Source organism: Sebastes umbrosus, chromosome 20 (genome assembly GCF_015220745.1).
Source record: "Sebastes umbrosus isolate fSebUmb1 chromosome 20, fSebUmb1.pri, whole genome shotgun sequence".
NCBI lineage: Eukaryota > Metazoa > Chordata > Actinopteri > Perciformes > Sebastidae > Sebastes > Sebastes umbrosus.
The window spans coordinates 798,475-813,975 of record NC_051288.1 but is presented as its reverse complement, the minus strand read 5'-3'; the positions used below and the strand labels follow the sequence as shown (position 1 = coordinate 813,975).

The 15,501-nt window shown below is 42.5% G+C and overlaps 1 protein-coding gene across 1 annotated transcript; it reads left to right on the top strand.

The window, feature by feature from the left end:
* Positions 1-993: 993 nt before the first annotated feature.
* c1qtnf1 (C1q and TNF related 1) lies at positions 994-9,164 on the top strand. The gene is given in 7 exon segments (XM_037754054.1): positions 994-1,470; positions 2,746-2,885; positions 6,823-6,932; positions 8,218-8,382; positions 8,385-8,528; positions 8,531-8,709; positions 8,711-9,164. Coding segments are annotated over 7 exon segments (822 nt in total). The 5' UTR covers positions 994-1,443; the 3' UTR covers positions 8,768-9,164.
* The last annotated feature ends 6,337 nt before the right edge of the window (positions 9,165-15,501 follow it).

Sequence of the window (15,501 nt, the reverse complement as noted above, 5' to 3'; positions counted from 1 at the left end):
CATCCCTAGTTTGTGGTGAAGTGGATGAACTTGTCGTTACTACAACAATTGTGTTCAACATGGTGGTTCTTTGATCAATCCATGCAAAGAGTGATACAGGTAACTAGAGAAATTTACGAATGGACTGCTTGTAGTTCAATGCCACTCATCCCCACACATCGTCTGACTCTCCTATAGCTCCTGTGCAGTAGTGCTACATTAAACAGTGGCTATCCATCCAACGCATCCATCCCAGCTCGTCGCCTTCTGACGCTTTATCAGACCCCTCGGTGTCACTTTTTGCTCGCAGTAGACACGTGCTTCATGTTGTGAATTAAACAAAAATGCTTGCTTAGGTTTAGGCAACAGAACCACTATAGTTAGGTTTAGGAAAAAACTACATGGTTGGGCTAAATGGTTGAGTGAATTAGCTACCTAGCAAGCCAGCTAATGTTGAAATTCATGTTAAATTGAGGTACCCCTATATATTTTTATTTTCATTGCAAGATGATCCAAGTGGAGGCCGGTAACATTTGCATATACAGTAAATATCAATTAACCTTGCGTTTATTTTCTTCACTCCGTCAATCAAAGCTCAGCTTTGGGAAAAGATACGGGACAAGATGAGAAGACTGAAAGAAAGAGAAAAAGAAAGAGAAAAGGTAATGAGATAGGAGGAGCAGGTTTATTCCCCACTGTGTCCCTATGTCCCTGTGTCCCTGTGTCCCCGTTTTGTTCAACACAAACAAACTGACCGGATCCAATTCATACAATGTCATTACCACAGAGATATATATGTTATCTGGTAATTACACTGGATCATATAGCCTCACTTTAACAACACACACACCTAGCATAATCATAGTGTCATAATATAGTATTATTTTATAAATATATTATTGTATAACACACATTTTGCTTACGTACTCTTTGAGACACTTATCTATAAAAGGATGCAAACTCAAACACAAAGATGAGATAAAGAACATAATTACATCATTTGACTAAATTATTTTTAATACACTTTTTGCCGTTCTCTGTGACTCCTCACTCTTCTGTATTTCCAGACTGTACTGTGGATCATTCGTTTGCAACATTTAACCAGATTGTCATGTTACGTTCCCCCGTTTAGGGTCCAGGGGATGGAGGGAGTAACGATAAATTAAACCCAGGAAAGAGAGACGGGCAACGGATGAGGTCAAACAAAATGATACAATTTATTAACAATAAATGAAAACGTGTTGAAAATGTCTTAAATCTACTCTCTAACAGAAAGCGTTACTGCCAACTACAGCACAGCACTACAACCATAAACACACTTTATTCACTGCAAGGAAGCCGCTGCCGACTGGGCACACACGTCCACCACCGATGTAAACCACGCAACACACAGTCTAAACGCTGCCGTCTTGCCCACTGGCCCCGTCGGCTCCTCTCTCCTGGTATCTTATCCGCACGGCCCTGATGGTTACCAGATCCAAAAAGCACATGGTGTGTAGTGCTCACTGATCACCTCATGCCTTACACTGGTGTACATGTCTTCCAACAACACAACTGCACAAGCACCTCACATATTGGGTATTGAGTATTGGGTCCATTCTGTATCCTCCTCACACACATGCAGATCTTTAAATTTCTTCTTAAAGGTAAACACTTTAATACTTGCTGATCCTAGTGTTGGCTTTTTCCTGCCTCTGCCTCCCGACCGCGGTCAGAAGGAACAGGGGAGACACCGGAGTTTTGGTCGGAGACGATAACGTTACTCGCTCCGGAGCCCCGTCTATTCACTCAGCAGCAGGAAACGACACGGGAAACCTCTGTTGGTCTGGAGGAGCTGCAGCAGTTATTTCTGCACAAACGTCCACTGTACATTCACTAGATATTCTCAGAGCTAAACTAACTCTTCTGCAGTGTGGAGTGTGCGAGCATGCACGTGAGGTGGAGCGAGAGAGCGAGTGAGAACGAGCACGGTGTGTGAGTGAAGGCAAGCAGAGGAGCACAGTACAGCAGAGATTCCGGCCCTGGAGACCAAAGCTTCGGTCTCCCCTGTGTCTTCTGACCACGGTCGGGGGGCTGGAGCAGGAAGAGTTAACACTGTTTAACAGACGGGCTTCACTATATTGAACTTTGCGGTTTTGGTGCTTCCGTGTAGTTTGTGTTGGAGTCTGAGTCTGAACAGCGTAGCCGCAGGCGAGCGCGCAAGGGACACCGACCCGCAATGATTTATACGTGTAAGAAGTTACAAACAGTCCCTTTAAAGAGTGAAAGAGACTCACAGGGCATCTGGGAGGGGAGACGGATGGGTCCAACAACACAAGGTTTTCATCCAGGAGAAAGCTGTTTGTGTGCCTTGCGTTAAGTTCCACTTTAACGTTACAATCAGCTGTTCATTCGTGTCCCATGTTCAACGTCGTCACGTTTTCACTGTACGAACGTAGTCAATTTAAGCCTAACCATGTTTTTTTGTTTTTGTTTTTTTAAGTGTTAAGTTGAAGTTTGTTTTTCCTAAACCCTTCTAAGTGGTTTGTTGCCTAATCCTAAAGTGTTTTTGTTTAATTCACAACATTAAACACGTGTTTACTGCGACCGAAAAGTGAGGGGTCTGACAAAGCGTCAGTATGTGACGAGTTGGGGTGAGAACGTGTTGGTAATTACTATATGTGTTGTTATGTTGTCACATAAAGATAATCTATAATCACTTATTAAATTACTGTTAGGTATCTGTCTATGATGCGTATTAAGGACCACTGTTCTTATGTATTGTAGATGACCACAGTCTGTGTGTGGGCCCTGCTGCTCCTCTGGGCCTGTTCAGTGGACCCCTACCGGACTCCTTATGATGAGAGAAAAGATCCAGATCCCAGTCAGGACCACATGGAAACAAAGAACTACCACCAACATGCCAGGTACCGTTCAATCCAGCTCGTCTGGTGCATATATTTGCAGTTCCATGTATGCAAAATGTAGACAGCACAACTGAAATATTTATGCAAAACTACAGACTGACAGCACCAGTGTTCATTTAGCAATAAGCAAATAGCCACTGTATAGCCACTATTACACTGCTCAGTGACTAGGAGACAGAGTTTACCTACTTATTTTTTCAACACTACACCACAGTGAATGAGTGACTTTATCTCACCAGATATTTTTCATTTGTATTCAAGGTTCAAGGTTAATTTATTGACATTCTACAACACAGGGATGCACAACGAATTGCAGTTGTAGTCCCTTTATGCTGCACAAGAACAGGACAAAAGAAATATTACTATATACAGTATATACTGTATACTATACATATAGTATTTTTATGGTGGAGCTGAGGAGTCTCAGCCTGAGGAAAGAAGCTGCACTGTAGTCTGGTGGTACTGTAGTGGATACTTCTGTATCTCTTGCCAGACGGCAGCATGGTGAACCGGCTGTTACTGTGGTGGGTATCATCTTTTAGTATCCTTTGGGCGCTGCGCAGGCACCTCACCTCACCGATATCACTGATCTCTGAGCCCTCTTGTGCTGGGCCGTGACAGGTTCTCAGTGATGCTAATTCCCAGGATCATAATGTTCACTTGCTCCACCTCAGCTCCACTGATGTAGACATGGGTTTGTGTCTCCTTGGTTGTCCTGATGTTGAGCAGTAGGTTGTTCTCTGAGCACCACTCTGCAAGATTGTTGATTTCCTCTCGATATGATGTCTCATCGTTGTTTGTGATCCGGCCGATGACGGTGGTGTCATCCGTCGGTTGCAGTCATGGGTGTAGAGCTGTGAACAGGAGGGGGCTGAGCATACAGCTCTGGGGGCTCTGGTGTTCAACACTAGAGTGGAGGAAGTGTGACCACCAATCCAAACTGACGGGTCTGCTTGTGAGAAAGTCCAGTATCCAGTTGCAGAGTGTGGTACCCAATCAGTTTCAGATTGTGTTGAATGCTGAGCTGAAATCAACAAACAGCATTGTGATGTTGGTGTTGTTATTTTCAAAGGCAGTGGAGACGGCATCTTCTGTGGATAGCCCCATCTCATTCCCAGGGCGTCAAATACCAATGCTTTCTCACGGCCATCGGCTTTGATAAAGCCGCACAAGGCACCTTTTAGCGTCGGTATGAGAGAAAGTGCACCAGGAGTGTGGTGACATAGTTTAGAGTGAAAGAGATACACAGGGTGGGAGGGGAGGTGGATGGGTCCAACAAACACAAGGCTTTCATCCAGGAGGCTGCTGTTTGTGTCCCGAGTGATAAGTTTCACTTTCATGTTACAATCAGCTGTTCGTTCGTGTCCTGTGTTCACAACATTCAGTTTCAATTTCTAGCCTTAACCCCACTTTACAAACGTAGTAGCTTTAAGCCCAACCATGTTGTTTTTCCTAAATCTAAGTGGTTTTGTTGGCTAATCCTAAAGTGATGCCAAGGGACGTGACAAAGCGGCAGTATGTGACGAGTTGGCTAAAAGTGGCTAAAAGTGGCTGATGGTGTGCCACTGTGGTTCAGCGGCATAAGCCGGTCCCTGGAGTGGTAAGTCGCTCCTGTTCCTCTGGAATATACCGTTTCCTAACAGCAAGTGCCGCTTGAAAGTGGCAGGCCACTGTCAGGCTGTCACACCAGTACAGGCTCCTGATATTTGTTTCTGTCTTTATTAATAAGATAACGCCATAAATATAAATATATAAAGTCATTTTATACTTACCGATGCACCCCAAGGCTAGAGCTAGCCTCCTAGCCACTGTAGCCAGTCTGACTAATCGATAACAGAAAGACTTGTATTATTTTTGGCATGTTTAATAATAAAATGCAATCACACATTAATAAACCTCTATGTTGCGGAACATTAACCAGACATACATATATATGGCATATTATCTATTATTCAGCATAAATTCTTTGAAACGTTAACCGGTGATCATCGTGGTATAAGTCGTTTCTAACGGTATAGATATGATAGATGTCGGGGTATTTTCTCACTATAATCTATCTTTGGATAGTCTGAAATGACAATGTGTGTTTTTACATATTGATTACACCTGATATAGTTTTACTGTAAATTCCAATATTGGCTGGAGCCTGCAGAGACAGGTTCATCTATCTGCCAGGAGCACAGCATTAACCACTGCGGCATATGATGTTTTGTACCGGCACACCACTCCTGATCTGCGGCATAAACCGTTTTGTACAATGCACATATGCAGGTAATAATATACGATAACCTGTCTTCATAAGTAAGGATCAGCACAACATTTTCAGAAACAGTTTCCAGACTCAAGCCAGTGTTGGAATTAACAAAAAAACATACACACAAACAGTACATACACACGTCAAGACTAAGATAGAGGATATACTCAGATGTTTATGCCAATCATATTTATGTTGTAACAAAACATCATATGTCGCTGTTTAATTAATAAATGTAGATCCCCTTCCTGGCTGACAGGCTGTATACCTGTCTCTGCAGACTCCAGACAATATTGGAATTTACATTAAAACTATATCAGGTGTAATCAATACATAAAAACACACATTGTCAGATTATCCGTTATAGTGAGAATACCCCGACGTCTATCATATGTATGTCGGTAGGAACCGCTTATGCCACAATGATAACAGGTTAATGTTTCAAAGAATTTATGCTGAATAATAAATTTGTCTGGTACGCCTGGCTAGGCTAACAATAGCCATGTTAGCTTAGGCTAGCTCTATTATTAGCTTCAGGGTACATCAGCAGGTATCAAATTACTTTATATATTTATATTTACGGTGCTATGTTGTCAACTAGAATGGCACTCGGAGAGCACAGACCCCCCAACCCTCCACTCCGTGCAGCTTGCGCCATCAGCTACTTGTATTTGTGTTTATGTTGAGATCAGCTGTACGTAGCGGAGCATCCTTAAACACTTCATTCAAACTGGACAGAAACAAAGTAAAACTTACCTAAACCGTCGCCTTTACTCTTTCCAACAATCTCCAAGTGTGCTTTGGTCCAACTCAACTGTAATTTAACCGAGTTTAATGTGAAAAAATGCTGAATCTACAGTCGCCCCACTCCCCCCACTCTCTCTCTGTCTCTCTCTCTGAAGGAAGGAGGCGGGGTCATGTGTCATCAATGCGTCATCAGTTACACTGCGCATGTGTTATATCCTGTGGTTTTAATGCTCAGGCTGATCGGAATTCTTAAAAATATTCCTGAATCCGGATCATCATCCAGATCTCCACCAGAATCTAATGGATTGTTCATTGTGCTACACCCCACCCCTCCAAAAAATTTCATTCAAATCCATTGCTGAGCTTTGGAGTAATCCTGATAGCGAACAAACCAACAAACAAACCAACGCCAGTGAAAACATAACCTCCCTTTATAGGCCTTCGCCTTGGCGAAGGTAATAAAGACAAATTTCAGGAGTGACTGGTGTGACAGTCTGACAGTGGCCGACCACTTTCAACAGGGAGCGACATACAGTACCACTCAGGGACCGGCTTATGCGCTGAACCACAGTGGCACACCATCAGACACTTTTTGACCTCAGCGCTACTGACTGGAGAAGCAGTTTGTCAAAGCCCTTCATCGAAGTGTGTGTGTGTGTGGGGGGGCACTTCAGACACTGAAGACCTTTTAGGTAGGGACGATGGTGGCTGTCTTGATTGAAGCAGGTGGGAACACTCTCCTGTGACAGTAATATGTTTGAACATGTCAGTGATGACATCAGTCAGCTGGTTGATATATTTTGTGAAAAAGTTAGATTTTAAGAATAATAGACTAAAAAGACTTGTGTAGGTGAAAGTTATACAGTAAGTTTGAGCTTATATAAATAGAAAAAAGCTTCCATTTGACTCCTTGGTTTGCTTGTACTGTATGTGAAGGAGTAGGGAGTGTCGAAGATGCTGCGACCCAGGAGAGGAGACTCCCCATCAGTACCAGCACTACCCACAGTACCAGATAGTACCACAGATCAACATTACTCTGCTCAAAGGTAAGATCAAGCAGAAAACACATTATCTAGAGCAGAGCTGTAGTCAAGTCTAACTTAATCTAGTCCGAGTCAAGACCAAGTCTTAAGGCAGTCGAGACCCATTCAAGACCGAGTCCAGAGATAATTGAGTCCTGTTCAAGACCATAATCAATAATAGTGTCTTTCCAGTGCTAATATAGTGATTAATAAGTTAGGATCTATAACAATATTGATCTTCTAACATCAAACTAATCAATACATAGAATTCAGGTTTGAGGACCGTTACAGTCTAACGTAAACCTTGAATTTGATCCGATATTTGCTACTGACGTTTCTACCTCGTGACCTGTCACTTTTAAAGGGACTGTTTTGTAACTTCTTACACGTATAACTCATTGCGGGTCGGTGTCCCATGCGCGCTCGCGTGTGTCTACTCTGTTCAGACTCAGACTCTAACACAAACTACAGTGAAGCACCAAAACCTCTTGGTTGTATCTAGTGAAGCCCGTCTGTTAAACAGTGTTGGCCGCGGTCGGAGGACGCGGGGGGAGGCCGTAGCTTTGGTCTCCAGGACCGGAGTCTCTGCTGTACTCTGCTCCTCTGCTCCTCTCCTCCTCTGCTTGCCTTCACTCACACACCGCTCTCGTTCTCTCTCTTCGCTCCACTCTCACGTGCATGCGCACCACACTCCACACTGCAGAAGAGTTAGTTTAGCTCTGAGAATATCTAGTGAATGTTCAGTGGACGTTTGTGCAGAAATAACTGCTGCAGCTCCTCCAGACCAACAGAGGTTTCCCGTGTCTTGTGAAGTGACGGGGCTCCGCAGAGAGAAACGTTATCGTCTCTGACCAAAACTCCGGCATCTCCCCTGTTCCCTCGGCCGCGGTCGGGAGGCTGAGGCAGGAAACACTAGGATCAGCATTGATTCATGGAGAGACCTTCTCTGGTCAGCTAACATTACTGCCAAGCAGCTGAAATATAGAGTGATATTGTGCTTTTAGCTGACGTGTGTCGCCTCACTGTGTTGAGCGATGCTCGTTCATGTCTATGTAGAGCGAGCACAAGCGAGAGCAACAGGACGCTGACTTCGTTGACTTAACGGCCACAGGTGTCTCTGTTAACAAGTAATTTCTGATTCTTACAAACAGTCCCTTTAAGACAAAAAAACCCAAATTATTTGAAAAGCCTCATCATTACAGATTGTATGTATGCAAACTAATGCAAATAGAAAAGCATGCTTTGCCAGCAGGTGCTGGTGGTTTTACCCCACCACATCCCTGAGTGTGACTCTTTCTGCTGCTCACAGGTGAGAAAGGTGCTTTTGGTGAACGAGGACCTCATGGTAAATCAGGCAGAGCTGGTCAGACAGGTCCTCCAGGTCCCAGTGGCATAAAGGGCAGCAAAGGCAGCGCAGGCCTCCCGGGTGAGCCCTGCAAGTCCTACTTTGCAGCCTTCTCTGTTGCCCGTAAAAGGGTCTACACTCCACTGACTACTACCAGACACTGGTGTTTGACACAGAGCTGGTCAACCTCTACGGTCACTTCAACATGTTTACTGGTAAGTTCTACTGCTATGTGCCTGGCATCTACTACTTCAGCCTGAACGTGCACACGTGGAACAGAAGGAGACGTACTTGCACGTGATGCACAATGAGCGGGAGGTGGTGATCCTCTACGCCCAGCCCAGTGACCGCTCCGTCATGCAGAGCCAAAGCCTGATGCTGGACCTCGAGAGAGATGACCAGGTGTGGGTTAGGCTCTTTAAAGGCGAGAGGGAGAACGCCATCTTTAGTGACGACTTTTGACACTTACATCACCTTTAACGGACACCTGATTAAGCCCAAAACTGAGTTGTAAGTAGGAGGAAAAAAGGTTGTATATAATGTCGTTATTTTTATACCTAAATATGCTCTTAAAATGTCAAATTAAAAGATCATAATTTTAATGACCAATTACGTTTTGAATATCACCAGGCCAATCACAACACATCCTAAGGTAGAGGACTGTTAGCTAACTAACATTCCCTCCAATGTACTGACAAAATGGATCGGTACCAGCACCAGTAAAAGCTCTAAAGTATATTGGTGAGGAAATATGACCTGAATACATTAATATTTACTTGATATGATCAGAAGTGGGCCTTAAGGGTCCCGTATTGTAAAAAGTGCGATTTTCAGGTCTTTTATATTATAAAGCAGATTTAAATGCTGTATAAATACTGTTAAACTATCTAAACGCTCAATATACGGAGAAATACACACAGCCCGTATCCAGAAACTGTGTGTTTGAAACAAGCTCAGGATTACTGTCCATTTGTGATGTCACAAATCTACAATATTTAGACCATTTCACAGTTTTAAACATAAACATTCTAAATGTGTCCCAGTTTATTTCCTGTTGCAGTATATGTAAATAACACCAGCTGACAGGAAGTAAACATGGACCAAAACTGTGCCTAGCAACGCAATTCCATTGCAATTCCATTGAAATGCACTTAAACAGAGCGTTTCAGACAGAGGGTGAATACAGGTATATTCAGGCAGACAGTATGAGGAAAATCAAGTATTTTTTGAACATTACAGCATGTAAACATGTTTTGGTAGAAACCTAAAATACAAGTTGTGATCCTGAAATGAGCATGACATGGGACCTTTAAGAGAACCCCTGTTCTAGAGCTCCATGAACCATCTCGTCATAGACAACGGTTTACAGAAAACCAGCTCACCTAACAAACTAAAACTAAAAAGTCACGCAGTGGACCCGATGCAAGAACAAAGTTGTTCTGAAGTGGCAGTGAATAGTGGAGTGATTTAAGATCATTTGTGGCCATTTGTTCACCCATTTTCTCCTATTTAGAAGGAAAATGATTGTCATTGTGCACTGAGCTGCCTCAGGGTCTGTATGCAGGTCTGTATCAGGATCATCCTCTGTTGCAGTGTAACATCACTACTGTAGGCTATAATATTATCCCCACTAATAGCTCTGACGGTCACAAGACCGCCACCCATATTGGCTTTAGAAAGAGTTTTTAGTGTCTAACTTCATGTCAAGCTATTTTATTTAGTGTCTGCTGATTTCCAACAGCAGAACCTGAAGTCCTGCTGTGTGTGAAATTCTTATTTTTACTCTTTAGTAACACTTTAGTGACTGCCATCTAGGAGTAGATATGGTAATGATGAAATCTCACAAACCCACACCTCTTCATGAACAGCTGGCAGTCATCAGCCTGAACACAAGCCATTTACTACAAGTTGGTCCAGAGACAATCTGACTTGGAACACTTGTTACGAGCAAACCTCTCGAGCCACAAAAGGCTTTCTCCAACTAAGTAACAGCTGAAAACAGCTGATCAGTCATGTGAGTTAAACGTTTGCTACGTCTAAGGCACTTCCTTATGCCCACAGCAGCCCTTTGCTCCTAATGCTGAGGAGGTCTTAAAGATCCCATATTATAAAAAGTGAGGATTGTCATGTTTTTTTTATTATAAAGCAGGCTTAAGTCCTGTATAAATACTGTGAAAGTATCGAAACACTCAATCCACAGGGAAATAAACACAGCCCATATTCAGGAAACTCTGCATTTGAAACAAGCTGTCAGGATTTCTGTCCATTTGTGATGTCACAATATACAATATTTAGACCCTTTACACAGTTTTAAACGTAAACATTCTAAATGTGTCCGGTCCCAAATGCGCTAAAACGGAGCGTTTAAGACAGAGGGTAAATACAGGTATATTCAAGCAGGACAGTCTGAGGTAAATAATGTGTTTTTTGAACATTACATCATGTAAACATGTTCTAGTAGAAACACAAAATACAAGTATGAACCTGAAAATAAACATGATATCGGACCTTTAATGTAGAGGTCAAAATTATTTTGTATGTATGTATAACCTGTGATCAGCCAATCACAGGGTTCGCTCATGTGATTGGCTGATAAGGAGGGAGACATCTGATTGGCTACAGATAACTCTGTTGAAAAAATGCATTTGCGGATCGGTGCACGTCAGAGGAGTCTCATAAACCCACACAAAACACAGTGAAGTTCACACATTACAGCAGTTTGTAGATGCAGGTCCACAGTTTGTATATAAATGTGTTTTGATGAAAATTGCAACTACTTTTACATACATATATTTGTGTATTTATATAACATTTATTAAGAAATATTTGTGTGTGCATCAGAAATATATTTGTAAACCTTATTTTTTTTTTTTTACATTTATATACATCGATAACTTCTTTTTGTGTGCAACTGACATTATATTTTTGTGGAGAGGGAGTCATTTATATATAAATCATAAAATACATTTGTGAATCCTTCTGTGTGCATTCATTAATATTGAGACTGATATGGACTCCATACATACCTGCTGTGCATAGTCAACGCTGTAGTGCATGGTGAGGTCTCGGCTACAGGGTGGATTTGGCCCAAGCATGACATCCCAGCATACCAGCTGATGCCCGGAGAGCCTGCCGCTCAGTGCCTTTGCAGACTTCACATGAAAGGTTGTAGCTGCGGTAGATGCGTTGTTGTTTTACTGGCAGACCCCAGCACAAGTCTGTCATGGGTCTTAAGAGTGAGAGGAATACTCAAATTGAGTACTTGACATCTTGAATTGATTAAAAATTACATATTCTAATGAGAGAGAAATACAGTACATACCATGGTAGCGTATCTGACTTTAGTATCTCCGCCACACTGATGTCGACTGGATGTCAAACCTTCTGAAACCAGGGATTCTGGTCCTGGTAATCACAGATTCAAACTTCCCGGATCAATAACTCATCAGAGAGACATTGTTAAAACACCAACGAGGGCTCTTTCTAACCGTAGTGAGGTAGACAACGAGCTACAACCTCATTTTATCACAACCAGCCGTTCACACACTGCTACACCTACGTTCACAGCTAGAACGCCACCAACAACCTCACACTCACCGCCAACACACACACACATGGTCTGTTGGAAAATCGCTAAAGTTACGCAGACTACGTGTGCGTCGGCGAGCACAAAGCCTCCGGCAAAGCTAGAGCTGCTAACGTAGCACAAATACACACACTGTTTGTTGGCCAATCGCTAAAGTTACACCGGGCAGACACACAGCTGACAACCTGCTAAACTAAACTAAATGTGCGGTGGAGACTTTTACTGGGAAAGTGGCTGCATGTCCGCGACACTACACGCAGCATCGTAGCTGCCTAAGTTAACGCTCCCGGACGTTGAACTGGGGACTCCCGTCAAACCAATATCTGTTGTGCTCCTGCAGCTGGTACGAGGCACAAATCTTGTGGTTAACGGTTAATAATTGGTTAACAAGGGTCGGTTATCGGTTAAGAAATGTTTCAAAATGAGCATCCCATAACTACAGCAGATAGGTGGAAAAATGTGATTTTTTATAATTTAGGGATTTTTTTATTGGGAAAATATTCAATAATTTCAGTCTCATGCAGTATAGAACTGTTAAATTCAGTTCAACCACCAGGGGTCTCCTGCTGGTTAGGGTTATACTACAACATTTATTTTGGAAAAATGTACTTTGTGCATGATTTTTAGTGAATTTTTTAATGAGAAAATATTTAATAACTTAACTGTTATACAGTGTAGTGCCACCAAAATGTCTCGTCTCCACAGCTGGCTGCACATAGAGACCAATGTTATGTGTCCAACTCGGAGGACGGCTGTTTTAAAATTTAAATTTTAAAATGAGGTTGTAGCTCATTGTCTAACCTTTACTACGGTTAGAAAGAGCCCTCGTTGGTATTTTAACAATGTTTCTCTGATGAGTTATTGATCCAGGAAGTTTGAATCTGTGAATATCTTTCACACTTTACCGGAGTGTGAGCCTGGCCGTCTGAGTCCGACTTGGAGCCCCGCTGTCCGTCTCTCACACTCGGCTCCGTTGCGCTGAAATAATCCGAAATGAAGTCGGTACAATTGTCGTCAGATGTAGCACCTCTAACGGGAATTGAATTTAAAAGTTAGACGTTCCTCTGTTAACCACATCTGTCACCTTTATTCAGCTGAGTCAGAACAACTGTTAGCCAGGAAATACTTCAAAACTACACTGATCAGCCATAACATACAAGAGCACTGACAGGTGAAGTGAATACATTGGTTATCTGGTTACCATGGCACCTGGCAGTGGGGGGATATTATAGACTGCAAGTAAACATTTGAACTTTGAACTTTGTGTTGGAAGCAGAATAATGGGCCAGCGTAAGGATTGTGAGCGACTTTGACGAGGGCCAGATAGTGCTGGCTAGATGACTGTGTCAGAGCATCTCCAGAACTGCAGCTCTTGTGGGATGTTCCGGTCTGCAGTGGTCAGGACCCTACCAAAAGTGATCCAAGGAAGGAGAACCGGTGAACCGGCGACAGGGTCAGACCCGAGGCTCATTGATGCACGTGGGGAGCGAAGGCTGGCCCGTGTTGTCTGATCCAATAGAAGAGCTACTGGGCTCAAAACTGCTGTAGAAGTAATGCTGGTTCTGATAGAAAGGTGTCAGAACACACAGTGAGGAGCAGTTTGTTGCGTATGGGGACGGTCAGGGTGCCCCGTGCTGTCATCACTAAAACTATCATCTGAATTTTACATTCATTTTGACATTTTATTAAAGCTGAGAGTTTATGATCATCCATTCATCCATTATCTGTAACCGCTTATCCAATTCGGGGTCAATAGGGGTTCTGGAGCCGATCCCAGCTGACATTAGGTGAAGGTGGGGTACACCCTGGACAGGTCTCCAGACTATCACCCATGTGCTGACACATAGAGACAGACAACCATTCACACACTCAACAATGAAACCTAACCTGCATGTCTTTGGACTTCAGGAGGAAATTTGAGAACCCGGAGAAAACCCATGCTAACACGGGGAGAACATGCTAACCTTGTGACCCCTCTTGCAGTGAGGCTTCATTTATTAAAAACACATAAAAAACAAAAAAAGCCCCAAATCAATTTTTTTTTTCTTTTTTTTTGGCAAACAACTACTTATTATTATTATTATTATTATTATTATTATTATTATTATCATTATCATTATATTATTATTATTATTAATATTATTATTTTCAAAATGTGTTTTACTGATACCACTATCATCCCCATGCAACTGTCAACAACCAGAACACAGTCATCTCCCCCCCATGGGCTCCTCTGAAGGGATGTGTGCTCTCTGGTAGTCGGTGATGTCACACGATGACACCATGATGGCACACTTGACTGTGATTTGCCGTGAGACTCCTGCAGGAGTTCAGATGGCTGTTATTTGTAACATTACTACCGTTGACAGTCCAGCAGGGCTCAGTACTGTTAGACAGTCTGAACATGCAGGAAGCTGAACAGCTTCAGTCTCAGTGTTTTACATCGACCGGTAGCGAGACTGGACTCCACCTAATGTGTTCCAACACAGACGCCGGCTCTAATCTCCCTCTGCTGTGTGAGACAAATAACCACTTTGCTTTTCAACTCACTGAACAAAAACTGAACACAGCCTCTCGTTCCACCGCACATTTAAGACAGTCCATGTACTGATGTTATGGTCTAACTTTTCTTAAAGCCGTCTTCACAATATCAATATATTATTTCAACTGTTATTTTCAGGAACGAGAAATGACAAGAAGTTGCAGCGTGTTTCTCATCACTGATGGGTTAGACAAAATAATGGAAACAACATGTAGAAAAGGACTGCACGATAGGTTGAGTAACTATGACCTGGTTGATTGAATAGCAGTCGGCAAAATGTCCCTTCAAGTGTGACGTTTCAAACCGACATGAGCCAGCTGATGTACAGGACGGTGCTGTCTCATAAGTCTCTCTAATGAGAAAACTCGTCAGTGTATCTTTTGTCATTTGATTTTCCTTTTAACAAACAGATATTAAAAAAACAAAAAATTAGTGGTTATTAATTTCGTTTGAAAATACAAAATTAATATTGAAATACAAGACGTTTTTCTTTATTGGGGTCAAAAAGGGATGAACTAAACCTAAAAACGGGTTGATTTTCATTTTCTATTTCTAAAAACAAAAAATAAAATCACTAGAAGACAGAAACGAAAAAAACGGCTGTTTTTTCATATTCTGCGACCGGAAGTTGCCATTTACAAAGTAAGAGCAGTATGAGGAAGGTGCTGTGTATGAGAGAAAAGAAGCACGGTGCTGCTGTGTAAACTGAAGGTGATGGACATGGATCGGTACGTAATAGTAATTTTTGTTGTTTTTTAATATCCGTTTTGTGAAAGAAAATCGAATTACCAAAAGATAACTGCTTTCCCCCCAAATTCTTCCTCCGGTTTCTTTATCACCTTCAGAATGAAAACGGTGCACGACTCTTCCCCAGAACACCACGTGGAGCTTGAAGTCTTTAGGCCTTTCGGCCTTCAAATGCTTTCTAAACAGCCATCAGGACGGAGTGATTGACCTGATGATGACAATAACTAAACATGGTTATGACAATCACACAGCCTGTCAGCGTTTGCAGCATTATACCAGGCTCACCTCTTTTTTACATTCATTTACCAAATAAACAGCATTCATCACCCTTACCTCGGCTTGTGATTGGCTCCAACAGCCAGCTGTCCTCGTC